This window comes from Salmo salar, chromosome 04 (assembly GCF_965601325.2).
Source record: "Salmo salar chromosome 04, fSalSal1, whole genome shotgun sequence".
NCBI lineage: Eukaryota > Metazoa > Chordata > Actinopteri > Salmoniformes > Salmonidae > Salmo > Salmo salar.
In genome coordinates, this window is record NC_138294.1 from 42428601 (window position 1) to 42450890 (window position 22290).

The 22290-nt window shown below is 43.3% G+C and overlaps 1 protein-coding gene across 1 annotated transcript; it reads left to right on the top strand.

Annotated features, from left to right (window-relative positions):
- The first annotated feature begins 783 nt into the window (after nt 1–783).
- Nucleotides 784–4375, top strand: LOC145878641 (claudin-4-like). Its single transcript, XM_082974403.1, has one exon. It carries the CDS (start codon nt 1146–1148, stop codon nt 1794–1796), a length of 651 nt encoding a protein of 216 aa, XP_082830529.1. The 5' UTR covers nt 784–1145; the 3' UTR covers nt 1797–4375.
- Nucleotides 4376–22290: the final 17915 nt, after the last annotated feature.

Sequence of the window (22290 nt, forward strand, 5' to 3'; positions counted from 1 at the left end):
TTTCAGATGTTGAATGTTGATGTTTCTTTTGAAAATGTTGAATGTTGATGTTTCTTTTGAAAAAAAAAGATTTTAAAATGAATAGTTTCACCATATTAAAATGAGAGTTCAGTTCACATAACAGGTTTGACCTTAAAATGAGGTACAGACTAAAATGAATCGCTAATCACATGAAATAAATTATAATCTTCAGAAATGACTTTGTCAAAGCCACAAAATAACTAGAGCTTTACGATGATGGTAAAAACGTGGATAAAGTGTGCGGTTAAGTGCGTTAAAATATTCCTAGAAGTCACAGAGGGTGCAAGGAGGGACATGTCAAATGCAGAATTTTGGCACTTTAGCAAGTCTTTGATTCATTTTAAAAAGGCACTCATTACGCAAAAGGCACTCATTTCGTGGAACGACCCACCTATACCAGCCTGTACCTCAAATATACAGTGTAAATCCAGTCAGAAGACATGATTCAGCATACTTTTCACCAACATTTAGAGGGCATTCATTCTTCAGAAAGGCATGAAAAAAGAGAGCAGGCAAGGCCAGGTTAATTGTCATTGTCCTTATGTTACTGTAAGGAACAGTCAAGAGGGAGTCAGATTACAGGTGAAACCCTCCCCTCTGGCTGCCTCCTCCCTCCCTTCTCTTCTCTCATCTCACCTGCTCCTCCCTCCTCCTCCTCCTCCTCCCTCCATCCCCTTCTCCCAGTAGCCTCTATGGGCAGGTCATTGTTTTTGTGAAGAGCTTGAAAACACCTATTCTACCATACTGAGACATCATCACCAGGTGACTGCTCCCTCCCTCCTCTCCTGCCAACCCTGGGCTATAAAGGATCTCTGATTATGTGGCAGCATCACTTAGCTACATCACACCCCCACACACAGAGCGAGAAAGAGAGCGCAAGAGCGAGAGAGGAGTTAAAAGGATGAACACCGAACACAAAGAACCACAAAGAAGCTCCAGATTTGGAACAGAATCTTCTGTCTTTGATTAGAATCTCAGCTTGACTGAATCCTCTGTTAATTCTAGAATTTGTGCGCTGGATTCTGGAAGTTGAGAATCTCAGCAGGTTCTAAGAACTTCTTAGTTAAGTCAGTCGTTCCTCCAGGAGGGGCAGGTGTTGGAGAGAGCCAGCCCAGGGAGCTAGCATGTCGATGGGCATGGAGATCGTGGGAATTGCCCTGGGTGTCATAGGATTCATCCTGGGCATCGTGGTCTGTGCTTTGCCCTTGTGGAAGGTGACAGCCTATATCGGAGCCAACATTATCACATCCCAGACCATATGGGAGGGCCTGTGGATGAACTGTGTGACCCAGAGCACGGGGCAGATGCAGTGTAAGGTCTACGACTCCCTCCTGGCCTTGCCCCAGGACCTGCAGGCCGCCAAAGCCATGACAATCATCGCAATCATCCTGGGGATTCTAGGGGTGATGGTCTCCATCGTCGGAGCCAAGTGCACCAACTGCATCGATGATGAACCCTCCAAAGCTAAAGTCATGATCATCTCTGGAATCTTCTTCATCCTGGCCGGGATCCTAGTCCTCATCCCTGTCTCCTGGTCGGCCAGCACCATCATCCAAGGCTTCTACAACCCCCTTCTGATCAACGCACAGAAGAGGGAGCTGGGGGCCTCTCTCTACATTGGCTGGGGGGCCGCAGCCCTGCTACTGATCGGAGGGGCCATGCTGTGCAGCTCCTGCCCCCCCAGGGAGGAGAAGAGGTACAAGCCCCCCGGCATGGCCTACTCCGCCCCTCGCAGCGGGGGCACAGCGGGATACGGCAGGAAGGACTACGTCTGAGAGAGACTTCTTCACCTGCCTGATTGAATGGAGGGAAGAAAAAATGAAGGAAAAGAAGAGGAGAGGTATCGCTATCCTGAACATTAGCGTGTTTGTTTGCTGTCTGACACAAAAACTAGGAGAAGAATCTCCTAGAAAGACTCCTACATGAAGGAATGTGTGCTTTACTGTTACTTCTTGGCTTTTCCTCCCCTGCGCATTTCTATTTAGTTTCGTTGTTCAGCTTTATAGTGTGCAGGCTTGTGTGACGTATGGTAGAGGCTCTTAGATCGAGATACTGTACATACAGTGGGGGGAAAAAGTATTTCATCCCCTGTTGATTTTGTACGTTTGCCCACTGAAAAAGAAAGGATCAGTCTATAATTTTAATGGTAGGTTTATTTGAACAGTGAGAGACAGAATAACAACAAAAATATCCAGAAAAACGCATGTCAGAAATGTTAGAAATTGATTTGCATTTTAATGAGGGAAATAAGTATTTGACCCCCTCTCAATCAGAAAGATTTCTGGCTCCCAGGTGTCTTTTATACAGGTAACGAGCTGAGATTAGGAGCACACTCTTAAAGGGAGTGCTCCTAATCTCAGTTTGTTACCTGTATAAAAGACACCTGTCCACAGAAGCAATCAATCAATCAGATTCCAAACTCCCCACCATGGCCAAGACCAAAGAGCTCTCCAAGGATGTCAGGGACAAGATTGTAGACCTACACAAGGCTGGAATGGGCTACAAGACCATCGCCAAGCAGCTTGGTGAGAAGGTGACAACATTTGGTGCGATTATTCGCAAATGGAAGAAAAACAAAAGAACTGTCAATATCCCTCGGCCTGGGGCTCCATGCAAGATCTCACCTCGTGGAGTTGCAATGATCATGAGAACGGTGAGGAATCAGCCCAGAACTACACGGGCGGATCTTGTCTATGATCTCAAGGCAGCTGGGACCATAGTCACCAAGAAAACAATTGGTAACACACTACGCCATGAAGGACTGAAATACTGCAGTGCCCGCAAGGTCCCCCTGCTCAAAAATACATATACATGCCCGTCTGAAGTTAACCAATGAACATCTGAATGACTCAGAGGACAACTGGTGAAAGTGTTGTGGTCAGATGAGACCAAAATTGAGCTCTTTGACATCAACTCAACTCGCCATGTTTGGAGAAGGAGGAATGCTGCCTATGACCCCAAGAACACCATCGCCACCGTCAAACATGGAGGTGGAAACATTATGCTTTGGGGGTGTTTTTCTGCTAAGGGGACAGGACAACTTCACCACATCAAAGGGACGATGGACGGGGCCATGTACCATCAAATCTTGGGTATCTATGGGTATTCCAGCATGACAATGACCCAAAACACAAGGCCAAGGCAACAAAGGAGTGGCTCAAGAAGAAGCACATTAAGGTCCTGGAGTGGCCTAGCCAGTCTCCAGACCTTAATCCCATAGAAAATCTGTGGAGGGAGCTGAAGGTTCAAGTTGCTAAACGTCAGCCTCGAAACCTTAATGACTTGGAGAAGATCTGCAAAGAGGAGTGGGACAAAATCTCTCCTGAGATGTGTGCAAACCTGGTGGCCAACTACAAGAAACGTCTGACCTCTGTGATTGCCAACAAGGGTTTTGCCACCAAGTACTAAGTCATGTTTTGCAGAGGGGTCAAATACTTATTTCCCTCATTAAAATGCAAATCATTTTATTATTGTTGTTATTCTGTCTCTCACTGTTCAAATAAACCTACTAGTAAATGTATAGACTGATCATTTCTTTGTAAGTGGGCAAACGCACAAAATCAGCAGGGGATCAAATACTTTTTTCCCCCACTGTATAATCCCAAATGGCTAGGTTGACAACTGTTAATTATTTCACAATAGTGTGTGTGTGTGTGTGCGTGTGCGTGTGTGCACGTGCGCATCTTTTGAATGTATTTGACTACGAGAGATTCTGCTAGGTCCATGATACAGCCTCAGGTCACATTATCATAGATCTCTTCCTCTTCACAGTTTCACTGTATTTAGGTCAATGTGTGTATATGTTTGGTGAAACAAGATTTGTTTTGTACAAACAATCATATATTACATAGCTTTTTAATATCATGCATGCTTTGTGTTCAGATTTCTTTCTCGTAAATATTATGATACTGTATCTGTACTGTCACTTGTAAAGGAAGAAGACTATTCCATTTGTATAGTTGTGCTGTGTGTAAAACCATGATTCTAATAGGAGAGGGACAGTAAACCAGGATCATTGTATGTAGTGATGAGATATCCTTGAAAATGTTCAATTTGTCTTTCGTGTCATAAGTAATCCTTGGTTCCTGCCTGTGCTGGGGAAAGATATGAGGGAGTCATGACCCTTTCCTTAGGACCATCTGGCAGAATGGCCAAAATATGTTCTATGAATTAAGATAGGAGATGGCGCCAGTCACATGTTGGAATCAATCCTATGAATCATGTTTATGTTGGTTTTTATGTGGCCGTATATAAGTCACTATGTATAGAGCTCACTTCAGACTGGTAATTTATGCATCTAACTGACTGACTGTGACCTCTCCAGCTTGCTGACAATAAAGAGTGATTCATGTAATATTGACTTAAAGTGTATTGCGTTTCAGGTAAGACCCAGATGCAGTCAGTGTCAAAGTAACAAAAGTGTATTACTAGTACAGGGGCTGGCAAAATGACAGGTCAAGGGCAGGCAGAGGTCAGTAATTCAGATAGGGTGCAAAAGGTCCAGAACAGCAAGCAGTCTCAGGGTCAGTGTAGGTAGGGGTCAATAATCCTGTGTGGTGTGGCAAGGTACAGAACGGCAGGCAGGCTCAGGGTCAGGGTAGGCAGAATGGTCAAAACTGGGAAAAACTAGAAAACAGGAACTTGAACAGACAGGAGCAAGGGGAAAAACTCTGGTAGGTTTCACGAAACAAAATGAACTGGCAACAGACAACACAGGTATAAATACACTGGGGATAATGGGGAAGATTGGCGACACCTGGATGGGGGTAGAGACAAGCACAAACACAGGTGAAACAGATCAGGGTGTGATAGTACCCCCCCCCCCCCCCAGCTCTAGGGGTGCCACCTGGCGTCCTACCTGGGCGCATACCTGGCTGACCAAGGTGCCGGCTTTGGAAATCCGCAATGAGGCCTGGGTCCAGGATGTCCCTAGCGGGTACCCAGCACCTCTCCTCCAGGACATTATCCTCCCAGTCAACCAGGTACTGGAAGCCCCTGCCCCAAGGTCGAACTTTCATTAGACGGCTCACCGTTTTCCCCCGGTTGGCCGTCGATGAGACAGGGCAGAGGGGTGGGTCTGGAAACAGGAGACAAAGGGCTGTGAGACATAGGTTTAATTCTGGAAACATGAAAAGTGGGATGTATACGGAGGGTACGTGGCAACAGAATACGAACAGCAGAGGGTCTAATGACCTTGGAGATGGGGAAAGGGATGATAAACCAGGGGGAGAGCTTGCAGGGGGACAGCCATACCTTCTGCCTGAGACGATACCGGGGAGCCCGGGGTCCGGTGGCGATGTGCCACCTGGAAGTGGACTTGAGAAGGGCCGACCGGGCTCTCTTCTAGGTACGATGACAGTGGCTGACAAACATCTTGGCCGAAGGTATGCCGACCTCTTCCTCCTGCTCAGGGAAAAGTGGAGGCTGATACCCCAGGGAACATTCAAAGGGCGATAGACCAGTGGCAGAGCAAGGAAGGGTGTTGCGGGCGCATTCGACCCACACTAGTTGCCGGCTCCAGGTGATGGGGTTGGCGGAGACCAGGCAGTGCAGAGTTGTCTCCAGGTCTTGGTTGGCTCGCTCCGACAAGCCATTGGAATGGGGGTGGAACCCAAAGGACAGGCTGGCTGACGACCCAATGAGTGGCAAGAAAAGCCTTCCAGAACCGGAACGAGAACTGACGACCCCGGTTGGAGACCATGCCCACAGGCAGTCCATATATCCAGAAGACAAGCTGCAACATGAGCTGGGCCACCTCTTTGGCAGAGTGTAGCTTGGGGAGAGGAATGAAGAGGGCAGCATTGGAAAACCGATCCACTACGGTCAGGATGTTGTCATCAGACGGGGGGAGACGTGACAAAGTCCAGGGATATATGAGACCAGGGACGGTAAGGGATAGGCAGAGGTTGAAGGAGACCAGCCGGAGCTTGCCGAGGAGTCTTGTTCTGTGCACAGATCATGCATGCAGCGACAAACGCAGAGACGTCAGGAACCACCAAATGCTTTGTCACACAAAGGCCAGGGTCCGCCGGGAGCCCGGGTGGCAGGCAAGCCTGTAGGAGTGGGCCAACTCCAGGACGAGGAGCAGACCCTGTCAGGAACAATCATCTCCACTCTTCCAATGCCATCTTCACTGCGAGAAACTCACAATTCCCCACATCGTAGTTCCTCTCTGTGGAGTTGAGGCGGTGGGAGAAGAAGGCGCAGGGATGTAACTTGAGGTCCAGGGCAGAACGCTGGTACAAGACAGCACCCACTCCGACATCCGAAGCATTGGCATCCACCACGAACTGGCGGGACGGGTCAGGATGAACCAAGATGGGAGCTGTGCTGAAGCGGTGTTTGAGATCCCGGAACGCCCGGTCAGCAGCTTGGGATCACATGAACGGAACCGTAGGAGAGGTGAGAGCAGACAGGGGTAAAACCAGGGTGCTGTAACCCCGGATAAAGCGGCAATAAAAATTGGTGAATCCCAGGAAACATTGCAGCTGCACTCTGGATGTAAGCTTGTGCCAATCCACCACCGCTCTCACCTTTCCGGGATCCATCTGTACACTCCCTGCAGCGATGATGTAACGCAGAAAGGGGATGGTGGAGCGATGGGAAATTAAAGGGTTGCCTAAAAACCTGGTACCAAGCAACACATGATGTCTTTGTTGGGAGTGGCTGGTTACTGTTGTCCGTGGTTGAAAGACTATGCAGAAATAGTTCAACTACTGCAGGATTGTATTTATGGGACAAAGATGGAGGCGAGTGAAGTTGTGGTCTGGACCGATGAGGTTGAGGTGGCATTGGTAAAATTGAAACAAATTCTGATGTCCAACCCTTGCCTGGGCCTGCCCGACCATACAAAACCTTTTCATCTGTTTGTTTCTGAGACGGGTGAGTTATCCTCTTGGGGCTAGGTGGGACGCTAGCGTGCCACCCGTGGTGCACTCCATCAACAGCAGGTGCATTTCAAGAGCGGCAAATTTGAATCCAAATAAATGTCAAAATTCAAATTTTTCAAAAATACAACTATGTTACACCATTTGAAAGATAAACATCTCCTTAATCTAACCACGTTTTACGATTTCAAAAAGGTTTTACGGCGAAAGCATAAATTTAGAGTATGTTAGGACAGTACATTTACAAGAGTTGTGTGTAATGTTTTGTCAAGTCAAAGACAGGGTCACCAAAACCATAAAACCAGCTAAAATGATGCACTAACCTTTTACAATCTCCATCAGATGACACTCCTAGGACATTATGTTAGACAATGCATGCATTTTTAGTTCTATCAAGTTGATATTTATATCCAAAAACAGCGTTTTACTATGGCATTGATGTTGAGGAAATCGTTTCCCTCCAATAACCGGCAGTCAAGTCAGCGTCACAAATTAAATAATTAAAATTAGAAAACATTGGTAAAATATTATATTGTCATTTAAAGAATTATAGATTTACATCTTTTGAACGCAATCAACTTGCCAGATTTAAAAATAACCTTACTGGGAAATCACACTTTGCAATAATCTGAGCACTGCGCCCGGAAAAATACGCGTTGCGATACAGACTAGACGTCATGTTGGGGAGATCTAAAATCGAAAATACTATGTAAATAATCCATTACCTTTGATTCTCTTCATCAGATGTCACTTCCAGGTATCACAGGTCCATAACGAATGTAGTTTTGTTCAAAAAAGCTCATCATTTATGTCCAAAAATCTCCGTCTCGTTAGCACATGATGTAAGCCAGCCGGACTTCTCGTCATGAACGAGGGGAAAAAATATATTTCCGTTCGTTCAAACATGTCAAACGTTGTATAGCATAAATCATTAGGGCCTTTTTTAACCAGAACATGAATAATATTCAAGGTGGACGAATGCATACTCTTTTATAACGTATTGGAACGAGGGTACCCAACATGAAGTAGCGCGCCAGGTGTCTAATGGGACATCACCGTTCCATGGCTCTTGTTCGGTCAGATCTCCCTCCAGAAGACTCAAAACACTTTGTAAAGGCTGGTGACATCTAGTGGAAGCAATAGGAAGTGCCAAAATATTCCTAAACCCCTGTGTTTTTCAATGGGATAGGTTTAAAGTCAATACAACACATCAGGTATCCACTTCCTGTCAGAAAATGTCTCAGGGTTTTGCCTGCCAAATGAGTTCTGTTATACTCACAGACACCATTCAAACAGTTTTGGAAACTTTAGAGTGTTTTCTATCCATATATAATAAGTATATGCATATTCTAGTTACTGGGTAGGATTAGTAACCAGATTAAATCGGGTACATTTTTTTTATCCAGACGTGCAAATGCTGCCCCCTAGACCCAACAGGTTATGTCAGCACTTTTGACGGAGTATCATGGATATAGACCTGCTATAATTCTAAACGATTGGATAGTGTGATCAGGGGAATGGTTTCCTGTTTGAGATCGGTAGCGGCTGCTACTGAGGCTGTTTTGGCATGTTCTGATATTGTGGCTGTGTCTCCTCTAACCATCCATGCGCCCCATGCTGTGCACGCAATTATTACACAGGCAAAAACGGCTCATAGCCTGCGAGACTGCTAGACGATCAGAACATTCTGTTGACAATGTCCCATGTTACTCTGAAACGGTTTACAATTCTTTACCCTTTAACTGAACTCTTCTCCCAATAGCAGATGCTGGTGAAGACCATGACTGTGACTTAGCTATTGAAATTGACTGTAGCCCTAGGTTGGACTTGAGATACCCTGTTAGAAAATCCAGATTTGAAGATGGGTCTGCTCAGCGTAATGACAAAGGAGAGAATTAAGTTGGTTATGCTGTTGTGACTAATTTGGAGACTGTGGAGAGTGCAAGGTTCCCATCTCACTTGTCAGCTCAAGGAGCATAATTATATTTTGACTAGAGCTTGTATTTTGGATAAAGACAGCTCTGTTAACATATACACCGACAGTAGGTATTCGTTTGGGGTAGTGCATGATTTGGAACATTGTAGAAGAATAGAGGGTTTTTGACCTCCTCTGGAAAACAAATTAATCACAGTAAGCTCTGGGGAATGTCAAGGCTAACTGTGCAGCTAAACTGGCTACTACTTCTTCTGTTTCCTCCCTCCTACAGATGGCAGCAGTTCCAGCTCCCACCAACCCTTTCTCTGTTAATTTTATCGTTGCTTTACAGGCCAAGGCTGATGCTTTTGAGACAACTCAAGTGGGCGGGGTGCTGTCATAAGGACACCTCGGGTGTATGGCTTGATGAGCGGAGCAGACTTGCCATGTTCCGTTGTACTTTCCAGTTCCTTGCAAAATTGTCAAAGGAGGGATGGTGGATATTGTAAATAAATGTTGGTGTAGAGTAGGTTGTACTGTGTTTGCAGAGAATTTCTGCAAGAAATGTTTGATTTGTATGACTAACTAACATTTCAGTCAATCCAAGGCCCGAAGGACCTTTTGAGCACTTAATGATGGACATCATTGAGTTGACCCCTTGTGAGGGGAATAAGTATTGTTTGGTGATTGTTGACATGTTTTCTAAATGGATTGAAGCTTTCCCTTGCAGGAGAGCCACATCGGCTGCTGCGGCGAAAGCACTCGTGAGAGAGATCATACCCAGAACATCTTGTCCCTTCAAGGAATGGAGGAGGTTATATTGTGTCACCCTTAACAGTGTTCTTAAGACTCTTTTCCCCCAGGTGAAGGCGTTTTTACCAAAATTAGCTAGGTGGAGCTGAACACTGTTTGAACTCAGGTGATTTCGTGGTGGTGAAACACTTCAGGAGAAAGAGTTGGAAGGACACCTGTTGGAGAGGCACCAAGCTCTTCTGACTTGCTAATTCAATTAAACAGAAATTTCAATTCAAGAATTGAAAAAATAGCATCTATTTTCAATGACAAACTGAATAAAGTTAAAAATAGAAACTATTTAAAAAGCTTAAAAAAAGAATAATTTCAAATTCCAATAATTCCTGATTCGACTGACTTGAGTTCGAATTTACCCAACTGTGTATTAAAGTGTGCTGTAATGTGCTCTACTACCCCTTTCCTTCAGAAAGTGTGGCCTGGAGTGACCCTCTACGTATTTTTGCCTCAAAATGAGCATTACCCCACCCCACCTCACCTGTAACACTGACAAAGCTAAACCAGGGATAGCTATCTCTAGCTGGTATCAAACTGTCAACAGTTGGTTACTTCTCAAGGCTAGTGCGCACAGCATGTTACTGACATTTCAATTCAATACAACTCGTTTATCCCATTACGGACAATTAAGTGTTGTGAAATATTAGAAACATTGGACCGAAACATTTGGATTGGGTTTTGTGTGGTAAGCTAGACATCAACAATAGTTTCCTTATGACACCTTCTTCTCCTCTTACATAATGAGATATTATTATGGTTCTTATCTGAGGGAACGTTTCATGTTAAAAGTTCAAAGACAGAGAGAGAGAGGGGACAGAGAGAGAGAGAAAAAGAGAGGGTGAGAGAGACAGAGAGAGAGCAGGATATTTTTATTTACTGTGATTACAAATTGTGACTACAAATGATAATTTACAGGGAAAGTAGTTGCATAATTTGCATTCTGAATAGTGACTGACTTTAAAGAAATATCATGTCACCTAAATGACTAGAAAAAAGAAACACAGCTGGAAGGTAGTTTGTCATTTACTCTAGGTTAGTGTGCCATTCACAGTCAATTAGTAACGATCCTTTTATTTCTTTATGGTGTTACAGCACTTAAATTGACTGCAGCCATTAGCGTGTATGTCATACTGTATGTGTGCGTGCTTGCATTCTTTTTTAACGGGCTACCACTGTGTAAGCAGTTTGTGTTGTGTCTAGATATTGTATCTAACTAATTTCCATGTAAAAGGGCCGATGAGCACCAACGTGAAGTTCGTAGGACCATGTCAAAGCTGGTGTCACAATCAAATCAAATCACATTTTATTTGTCACATGCGCAGAATACAACAGGTGTAGACCTTACTGTGAAATGCTTAAGGGCTTGTTGTATTTGGCGAATGTGACAAATACATTTTTAATTTGATTTGATGAATGCCTATATATATATTTTAATTAAGGCATATATACATTTTCCATATATACATTTTTTCTCCTAAAGACTAGGAATAAGCAAATGCTGTGATTTCTGGTCAAACAGACATGAAAGAGGTCTTAGAAAACATCTACCAGAAAAAAGTATTAAAAGGTATTAGAAATACACCAAAATACAATAATGTTGAAGTAAAGACCCCTGCCTATTAATATTAACACTTATATTACCGTTCAAAAGTTTGGGGTCACTTAGAAATGTCCTTGTTTTTGAAAGAAAAGCAAATGTTTTGTCCATTAAAATAACATCAAATTGATCAGAAATATAGTGTGGACATTGTTAATGTTGTAAATGACCATTGTAGCTGGAAACTACAGATTTTTTATTGACTATCTACATAGGCGTACAGAGGCCCATTATCAGCAACAATCACTCCTGTGTTCCAATGGCACATTGTGTTAGCTAATCAAATTAATTGATCATTAGAAAACCTTTTGCAATTTTTTTTTTAGCACAGCTGAAAACTGTTGTGCTGATTAAAGAAGCAATAAAACTGGCCTTCTTTAGACGTGTTGAGTATCTGGAGCATCAGCATTTGTGGGTTCGATTACAGGCTCAAAATTGCCAGAAACAAAGGATTAAAATTATAGCCAGTGTGTAGACTAATACCCAAACATTGAAAGGAGGATACTGCATCACCATGAAGAGAATGACATTCATATCCATAATTATGCAATTCTGTGTAGTACAGATCAAGGACCCATTATGAAATTGCGTTACTGTAACTCCGTTACTGGGTGTAAATCCACTTCACTTACTGTAGTTCAATAATCAACTGAACACCCCATTATTTCTGCAGACATCTTTTAACCTTAATTCGGAGCAGCTATTTAGGTCTAGGCCGCGCAATTCAAATAAATAATTATACAAATTATGGATATTAAACATTTAGGTGTATATATACTGCTCAAAAAAATAAAGGGAACACTTAAACAACACATCCTAGATCTGAATGAAAGAAATCATCTTATTAAATACTTTTTTCTTTACATAGTTGAATGTGCTGACAACAAAATCACACAAAAATAATCAATGGAAATCCAATTTATCAACCCATGGAGGTCTGGATTTGGAGTCACACTCAAAATTAAAGTGGAAAACCACACTACAGGCTGATCCAACTTTGATGTAATGTCCTTAAAACAAGTCAAAATGAGGCTCAGTAGTGTGTGTGGCCTCCACGTGCCTGTATGACCTCCCTACAACGCCTGGGCATGCTCCTGATGAGGTGGCGGATGGTCTCCTGAGGGATCTCCTCCCAGACCTGGACTAAAGCATCCACCAACTCCTGGACAGTCTGTGGTGCAACGTGGCGTTGGTGGATGGAGCGAGACATGATGTCCCAGATGTGCTCAATTGGATTCAGGTCTGGGGAACGGGCGGGCCAGTCCATAGCATCAATGCCTTCCTCTTGCAGGAACTGCTGACACACTCCAGCCACATGAGGTCTAGCATTGTCTTGCATTAGGAGGAACCCAGGGCCAACCGCACCAGCATATGGTCTCACAAGGGGTCTGAGGATCTCATCTCGGTACCTAATGGCAGTCAGGCTACCTCTGGCGAGCACATGGAGGGCTGTGCGGCCCCCCAAAGAAATGCCACCCCACACCATGACTGACCCACCGCCAAACCGGTCATGCTGGAGGATGTTGCAGGCAGCAGAACGTTCTCCACAGCGTCTCCAGACTCTGTCACGTCTGTCACATGTGCTCAGTGTGAACCTGCTTTCATCTGTGAAGAGCACAGGGCGCCAGTGGTGAATTTGCCAATCTTGGTGTTCTCTGGCAAATGCCAAACGTCCTGCACGGTGTTGGGCTGTAAGCACAACCCCCACCTGTGGACGTCGGGCCCTCATACCACCCTCATGGAGTCTGTTTCTGACCGCTTGAGCAGACACATGCACATTTGTGGCCTGCTGGTGGTCATTTTGCAGGGCTCTGGCAGTGCTTCTCCTGCTCCTCCTTGCACAAAGGCGGAGGTAGCGGTCCTGCTGCTGGGTTGTTGCCCTCCTACGGCCTCCTCCACGTCTCCTGATGTGCTGGCCTGTCTCCTGGTAGCGCCTCCATGCTCTGGACACTACGCTGACAGACACAGCAAATCTTCTTGCCACAGCTCGCATTGATGTGCCATCCTGGATGAGCTGCACTACCTGAGCCACTTGTGTGGGTTGTAGACTCCGTCTCATGCTACCACTAGAGTGAAAGCACCGCCAGCATTCAAAAGTGACCAAAACATCAGCCAGGAAGCATAGGAACTGAGAAGTGGTCTGTGGTCCCCACCTGCAGAACCACTCCTTTATTGGGGGTGTCTTGCTAATTGCCTATAATTTCCACCTGTTGTCTATTCCATTTGCACAACAGCATGTGAAATGTATTGTCAATCAGTGTTGCTTCCTAAGTGGACAGTTTGATTTCACAGAAGTGTGATTGACTTGGAGTTACATTGTGTTGTTTAAGTGTTCCCTTTATTTTTCTGAGCAGTGTATATATATATATATAAAAGTGTCTTATATCGGTTGAAAACTTAAATTCTTGTTAATCTAACTGCACTGTCCGATTTACAGTAGCTATTACAGCGAAAGCATGCCATGCGATTGTTTGAGGACGGTGCCCCACATCAAAATATTTTTCCACCGGCACAGGTTTGTCACGACTCCTACCGTAGGTAGCTCCCCCTCCTGTTCGGGTGGCGCTCGGCGGTCGTCGTCGCCGGCCTACTAGCTGATTTCCTTTTCCCCCTTTTTGTTGATTGTGTGCACCTGTTTTTGGTTTGGGCTGATTAGCTGGGCTATTTTAGCCAGGAGGCCCGCCTGCTCTGTGTGCAGGATTATTTGGTACTGTATTGCTTGTGTATGCACGCTCATTTGTATTTTTGAAGTGCGTATGTTGCGCCGACCTGTTTTTGTCCCATGTGTTTGGGCACGTTGGTTTTGGTGTGCGCTCTAGTTCGCTGTTGGGGCGGCTTGTGTTTTGCCATTGTGTGTTAAATAAATAACACTACCCTGCATTCTCTGCCTCCTGCTCCTGACTCTGCACCCACTACGCCCTAGCGTTACAAGGTTTCATAAATTCACAAAGAGCGATTAAGTATTCAATTACTTTTTGAAACTCTTCCGCTGATTTGTCATCCAAAGGGACCCATCTATAACATGTAGTGTTGTTTTGTTAGATAAAATCCTTCTTTATATCCCAAAAAGTCTGTTTAGTTGGCGCCATCAATTTGAGTAATCCACTCGTTCAACATGCAGAGAAAGGAATCCGAAAATCTACCCCTGAACTTTGTTTCAACAAGTCAAAATATGCTTCTATTAACTCCTCAGATACCCTAAAATGTAATAAAACTATAATATTTCTTACGGAAATAAGTATGTTCAATATAGGAAACCGATTTTAGCAGGTGCGTCCTGTCTTCATAGGGCGCACAAACACGAATTTCCAAGACTGAGTCTCTGTACTAAAACTGATATTTCTTATTCATTTTTTAAGTTACACGCCTGAAACCTTGAACATAGACTGCTGACACCCTGTGGAAGCCATAGGAATTGCATCCTGGGAGCTAATTTTCAGTATGCCCTTATACTTGCCATTGTAAGAGCATGGTCTCTCTCAAAAAATATTTCTGGTTGGTTTTTCTTTGGATTTTCTCCTACCATATCTATTGTGTTATATTCTCCTACATTATTTTAACATTTCTACAAACTTCAAAGTGTTTTCTTTCCAATGGTACCAATTGTATGCATATCATGGCTTCAGGGCCTGAGCAACAGGCAGTTTACTTTAGGCACGTCATTCTATCGGAAATTGAGAAAAAAGGGGCTTAGCCCTAACAGAGTTTTTGGAAAATGTGGTCACATAAAAAAGTGAGGGAGATTTTACTGTAATTCTGTTACCATACTTTGCATTTGCACAGTTCTTCCAGTAAATGTGTTTTTGTAACATTTTCTGCATAAATAGTGCATAGATTTGTATGGTTTGTTACACTTTGAAATCATTGGTTTTTGTTTGGCATACATTTTAAAGTGAAAAATCTCAGTGCAATTCTGTGAACTTCTCTGTCCTTCCCTACACTTAGAAAAAAAGGATTCGAAAAGGGTTCTTCAGCTGTCCCCATAGGAAAACCCTTTTTTGCTTCCATGTAGAACCCTCTGTGTAAAATGTTCTACCTGGAACCAAGAAAGATTCTTCAAAGGGTTCTCCTATGGGCACAGCCGAAGAACCCTTTATAGCACTTTTTTTCCAAAGAGTGTACACACCCTTGTGTGTTTGCATTGTATCAAGAAATAACCTGGCTCACTTGAAAACAGAAAAAGCAGAAAAAGGCCCCCAAAAAATGTAGGTTGAAACTGTGGATCAGTTTTACTTTTACGGACATAGATTAAGTAAAACCAAAGGATCCCTCATCTATTTTTCATATATCAGTCGCCAATAAACGTTCTTTCAAACATTTGTCATCTCGTCCAAAAATATGCTTACAGTATGTGTGTGTGAGTGTGTATGATCAGGTGCTGGTGGAAGGAACAGACAAGGCCTTGAGTGGTCATGCTCTGTGTAACATGGAGAGACAGACAGAGTTAAGTGACTGAGACACAGGGTCAAAAAGCTACTGAATCATGTTCTGGGAGTGTATGGGGAGACATAGGGGCAGTAGCAAACACAAATCTGTTGTTTTCCAAAGGAGTACAGTATGGCTGTCTGCACACTTAACAATTACTTTTTTTACGTCACGCCTTGGCTGAGAGTTCGTTTTCTGACAACATGCGAAGATACACAGCACAATCTTCAAACACGGAGAGAGAGAAAGAGAGAGAGAGAGAGAGAGAATGACACAGTGGAAGTGCGAGAGAGAGGGAGGGGAGAGGGAGAACGAAACAGAGGAAGAGTGAGAGAGAGAGCGAGAGAGAGCGAAGAGAGAGACAAAGAGACAAAAAGAGGGAGAGAGAGTTGACCTAGAGTTTCAGTTGGCTTGTTTCCCCTTCTTCTGTCAGGCCTCTGTGTCATGTCATCACTATGGTGACGCCATGCATTGCCTGCTCTATCCTGGTAGACATGTCTCGCATAGAAATGGGCCAGTTAGAGAGAGATGAAAATTCAGCTCAGACTTCTCTTCACTGTTTCTCTCTTTGTTGGTTTCAGCTGATCATAGATCAGCCAATGGCAGATGGGCCCACAGAGAGAACACACAACCTGGTCCTAATTCAACTTTAATGATTGTTAGATTAAAATGAGGGATAGGCGGTGAGAAGGGGACATGCAATTCCCTGGATAACATGTCCAATCAGTTATTTTTCAAAGTTACACATTTTCCGTTAGTCAGCATCATCTCACTAATAGAGTGTGTGTTTAGACCTAACCACCTCTCGCCGGCTTTGTATTCATGTTACCTGATGGAATTGCTGTACAATATCATCTTGTTGAAATATGATCTAATGCACATTCAAATGTCATAAATCAACACTGCAGAGCTCTCCCTGTCCTCTGCCATGCCTTGATTGTATTACTGTTGATGATATCTGGAAATGTGCATGTACACTCTGGCCCATCTATTGTTTCTAGCTCCAATTCTGACTTGTGCTCTGATATCTGTTTCACTGATTTCCGCTCTCGTAAAAGCCTGTGTTTTCTGCACATTAACACTAGAAGCTTATTACTGTACCTAAAATTGATCAATTGAAAGTGTGGGTTCACAGCTCCAATCCAGCTGTGTTGGTCATTACTGAAACGTGGTTAAGGAAGAGTGTTTTGAATACTGATGTTAACCTTTCTGGTGATAACCTTTTTCAGAAAGACAGATTTTACAAAGGTGGGGAAGTGGCAATCTTTAGCAAGGATCACCTTTAGTGCTTGGTTGTCTCCACCAAGTCTGTTCCCAAACAAATTGATTTGCAGTTTTAAGCATTACACTTTCAAATAACTCTTCATTGACTGTTCCTGGGTGTTATCGTCCTACATCAGCACCGGCCTGTACCCTACCTGCCCTAACTCTCTCCTGGCCCCTTACGCTAAGTCTGAATGTGTCCTGCTAGGTGACCTAAACTGGGACATGCTTAAACCACCTGACCACATCCTAAAGCAATGAGACTCCCTAAATCTTTCTCAGATTATTACAAGGTATGACTCCAAACACCCAGAAAAGGCTACTCTCCTCGATGTTATTTTCACAAATAATCCTGATAGGTATCAGTCTGGTGTTTACTGTAAGGACCTTAGTGATCACTGTTTTACAACCTATGTTTGTAGTGGCTGCTCAGTGAAACGCTTTGTAGAAAACTTTAATGAGCAAGCCTTCCTTCATGACCTGGCCTGGCCTATGTAAAATGGTATAGAATCAGCTTGATCTCCTCTGGTTCAATGACGCTTGGACCTTCTTTTTTTATATTTTCAGTGGTATTGTTAACAAATGCCCCCATTACGAAAATGAGAATTAAAAATAGGTTCAGCCCCTGGTTCGACCGTGATCTTGCAGAGTTACTCCACCTCAAGGATTGCATTTGGTGAAAGACTCGGCACACACATACTCAGGCTGACTGGCTCTCGTTCAGGCAAATGAGAAATAAGTGCACTCCGGCTATCTGGAAGGCCAAAGTTAGTTACTTTAAGGAGCTGTTCTCTCTCTGTGGGTCTAAGCCCAAGAAGTTCTGGAAAATGGTTAAAGACCTGGAGAATAAACCCTCCTCCTCACATCTGCCCATGTCCCTTAAAGTTGATGATGTGGTTGTTACTGACAAGAAGCTCATGGCTGAGCTCTTTAATCACCACTTCAGTAAGTCAGGACTCCTATTTGACTCAGCCATGCCTCCCTGCCCATCCAAAATGTCCTCATCTCCCACCCCTTCTAATGTGACTAGCCCCGATGTTCCTCCCTCTTTCTCCCCTGCAGGCGTTCACTGAGTCTGAGGTGCTAAAGGAGCTCCTTAAACTTGACCCCAAAAAAACATCTGGGTCAGATGATTTAGACCCTTTGTTCTTTAAGGTTGCTACCCCTATAATCGCCAAGCCAATCTCGGACCTTTTTAACCCATCTCTCCCCTCTGGGGAGGTTCCCATTGCTTGGAAGGCAGCCACAGTTGGTCCTTTATTTAAATATAAACTGTTATAGGCCTATTTCTATTTTGCCCTGTTTATCAAAAGTGTTGGAAAAACTTGTCAATAATCAACTGACTGGCTTTCTTGATGTCTATAGTATTCTCTCTGGTATGCAATCTGGTTTTCGCTCAGGTTATAGATGTGTCACTGCAACCTTAAAGGTCCTCAATGATGTCACCATTGCCCTTCATTCTAAGCAATGTTGTGCTGCTATTTTTATTGACTTGGCCAAAGATTTTGATATGGTAGACCATTCCATTCTTGTAGGCCGGCTAAAGAGTATTGGTGTCTCTGAGGCGTCTTTGGCCTGGTTTGCTAACTACCTCTCTCAAAGAGTGCAGTGTATCAAGTCAGAACATCTGCTGTTTCAGCCACTGCCTGTCACCAAGGGTGTACCCCAAGGCTCAATCCTTGGCCCCATGCTCTTCTCAATTTACATCAACAACATAGCTCAGGCAGCAGGAAGCTCTCTCATCCATTTATATGCAGATGATACAGTATTACACTCAGCTGCCCCCTCCCCGGATTTTGTGTTAACCTCTCTGGGCTAGGCGGGACGAATTCGTCCCACCTACGCAACAGCCACTTGAAGCCTGTGGCGCGATTTTCAAAACCTTAAAAATCCTATTACTTCAATTTCTCAAACATATGACTATTTTACAGCCATTTAAAGACAAGACTCGTTAATCTAACCACACTGTCCGATTTCAAAAAGGCTTTACAACGAAAGCAAAACATTAGATTATGTCAGCAGAGTACCAAGCCAGAAATAATCAGACACCCATTTTTCAAGCTAGCATATAATGTCACAAAAACCCAGAAGACAGCTAAATGCAGCACTAACCTTTGATGATCTTCATCAGATGACAACCCTAGGACATTATGTTATACAATACATGCATGTTTTGTTCAATCAAGTTCATATTTATATCAAAAACCAGCTTTTTACATTAGCATGTGACGTTCAGAACTAGCATACCCCCCGCAAACTTCCGGGGAATTCGCTAACATTTTACTAAATTACTCACGATAAACGTTCACAAAAAGCATAACAATTATTTTAAGAATTATAGATACAGACCTCCTCTATGCACTCGATATGTCCGATTTTAAAATAGCTTTTTGGTGAAAGCACATTTTGCAATATTCTAAGTACATAGCCCAGGCATCACGGGCTAGCTATTTAGACACCCGGCAAGTTTAGCACTCACCATAATCATATTTACTATTATAAATGTTTGATTACCTTTTGTTGTCTTCGTCAGAATGCACTCCCAGGACTGCTACTTCAATAACAAATGTTGGTTTGGTCCAAAATAATCCATCGTTATATCCGAATAGCGGCGTTTTGTTCGTGCGTTCCAGACACTATCCGAAATGGTAAAGAAGGGTTGTGCGCATGGCGCAATTCGTGACAAAAAAATTCTAAATATTCCATTACCGTACTTCGAAGCATGTCAACCGCTGTTTAAAATCAATTTTTATGGCATTTTTCTCGTAGAAAAGCGATAATATTCTGAATCTCCTTTTCGGCAAACAGAGGAAAAAATCACAAAGACGGGGGCGGTCAGGTCACGCGCCTAAGCCCAGAGTCCCTTGATCGGCCACTTGAGAAAGGCGATAATGTGTTTCAGCCTGGGGCTGGGATGACGACATTCAGGTTTTTCCCGGGCTCTGAGCGCCTATGGACGACGTAGGAAGTGTCACGTTAGAGCAGAGATCCTTAGTAAAAGATAGAGATGGAAAAGAAGTTCAAGAAATGGTCAGACAGGCCACTTCCTGTAAAGGAATCTCTCAGGTTTTGACCTGCCATTTGAGTTCTGTTATACTCACAGACACCATTCAAACAGTTTTAGAAACTTTAGGGTGTTTTCTATCCATATGTAATAAGTATATGCATATTCTAGTTACTGGGTAGGAGTGGTAACCAGATTAAATCGGGTATGTTTTTTATCCAGCCGTGTCAATACTGCCCCCTAGCCCTAACAGGTTAAACGCACTACAACAAAGCTTTCTTAGTATCCAACAAGCTTTCTCTGCCTTTAACCTTGCTCTGAACACCTCCAAAACAAAGGTAATGTGTTTTGGTAAGAAGTATGCCCCTCTCCCCACAGGTGTGATTACTACCTCTGAGGGTTTAGAGCTTGGGGTAGTTACCTCATACAAGTACTTGGGAATATGGCTAGACGGTACACTGTCCTTCTCTCAGCACATATCAAAGCTGCAGGCTAAAGTTAAATCTAGACTAGATTTCCTCTATTGTAATCGCTCCTATTTCACCCCAACTGCCAAACCGACCTTGATTCAGATGACCATCCTACCCATGCTAGAATATGGATATGTAATTTATAGATCGGCAGGTAAGGGTGCTCTCGAGCAGCTAGATGTTCTTTACCATTCGGCCATCAGATTTGCCACCAATGCTCCTTATAGGACACATCATTGCACTCTATAATCCTCTGTAAACTGGTCATCTCTGTATACACGTCACAAGACCCACTGGTTGATAATTATTTATAAAACCCTCATATGCCATGCTATGTTGTTGTCTTAGGTCTCTCTTTATGTAGTGTTGTGTTGTCTCTCTTGTCGTGATGTGTGTTTTGTCCTATATTTTTATTTCATTAAATTTTTATCCCAGCCCCCGTCCCCGCAGGAGGCCTTTTTCCTTTGGTAGGCCTTCATTGTAAATAAGAATTTGTTCTTAACTGACTTGCCTAGTTCAATAAAGGTTAAATAAAATACAAAATGAATGCATATCTGTATTCCCAGTCATGTGAAATCCATAGATTAGGGACTAATTAATTTATTTCAATTACAGTAACTGATTTCCTTGTATGAACTGTAACTGTCAAATCTTTTAAATTGTTGTATGTTGTATTTATATTTTTATTCAGTGTAGATATATCATTGCATTAACACAATGCAGGCTCCACCCAGGCTGGTAAGTGTACTTAGAGGCTGGTGGGTCTTAAAGCTATCAGTTTCACCCACAGCCTCCGGGCTGGTCTATGTGCAAGGCTCCTCGGAGGCTGATCTATAATTAAGGTTCCTCACAGGCTGATCAGTGTAAATATGGGCCTCGGAGGCTGGTCTAAAATAAAAGTGAATCTAACATGCTGACCAAACCGGCTCTACGCGCGCATCAGCCATCGCGCGAATGTTGATTTTGTCTATCCCCACCAGACACATTCATGACACGTAGGTTAAAATACCAAAACCAACTGTGAACCAACTATATTAATTTGGGGACAGGTCGAAACACATGAAACATTCACAGACATTTAACTAGCTTACTGTTGATTGCTGATTTGTCCTGGGAGATAAACATTTGGGTTGGTATTTTACCTGAAATGCATTTAGTCCTTTTTCTGCTGGATCTAGACAGAAGTTGGCACATCGGCGACACTGACTTCAGACAAGTCCTGTGAAGCTTGTGGGGGTCATAGAACAAAACAACTGACAGGTTCATGTTTGTGAGAGTTTCAGCTTTTTTATTTTCATACATACAGTGCCTTCAGAAAGTAATCATACCCCTTGACTTGTTCCACATTTTGTTGTGTTACAGCCTGAATTCTATTACATTATTTTTTTATATAAAAATACAAAAAATGAAATACAGAAATATCACATTTCCATAAGTATTCACACCCCTCGGATCAATACATGTTAGAATCCCCTTTGGCAGCGATTACAGTCACTGAAATGTTACAACAAAATCTATGGGCTAAAAAAAAACGAACAAAAAAATGTTAGCTGACATGGGCTAGTTGATCTGGATATTTCTGAGAAGTTATAACTAGCTCTCTGAAAGTAAATGTTATGCTTGATCCGAAAATGTGGTCAGGAGGATGTGACACAATTGCGGAGCCGCCAGAGGCATGCAGAGGTCAAATCGAGCTCCATACCGCATCGCTGTGTGGCACATCCTGTATTAACCCAAACTCAATTCCTTCAGATCAAACATGGAGAAATTTGACGAAAGTCTATCAGAAGAAGTTCGCAAATATAAATATCTTTATGATACCTCGTGTAGGGATTTCAAAGACACTTAAATTCGTTTCAACTCCAGGAAAGAGATCGGGGAGGTAATGGGTCTGGAAGGGG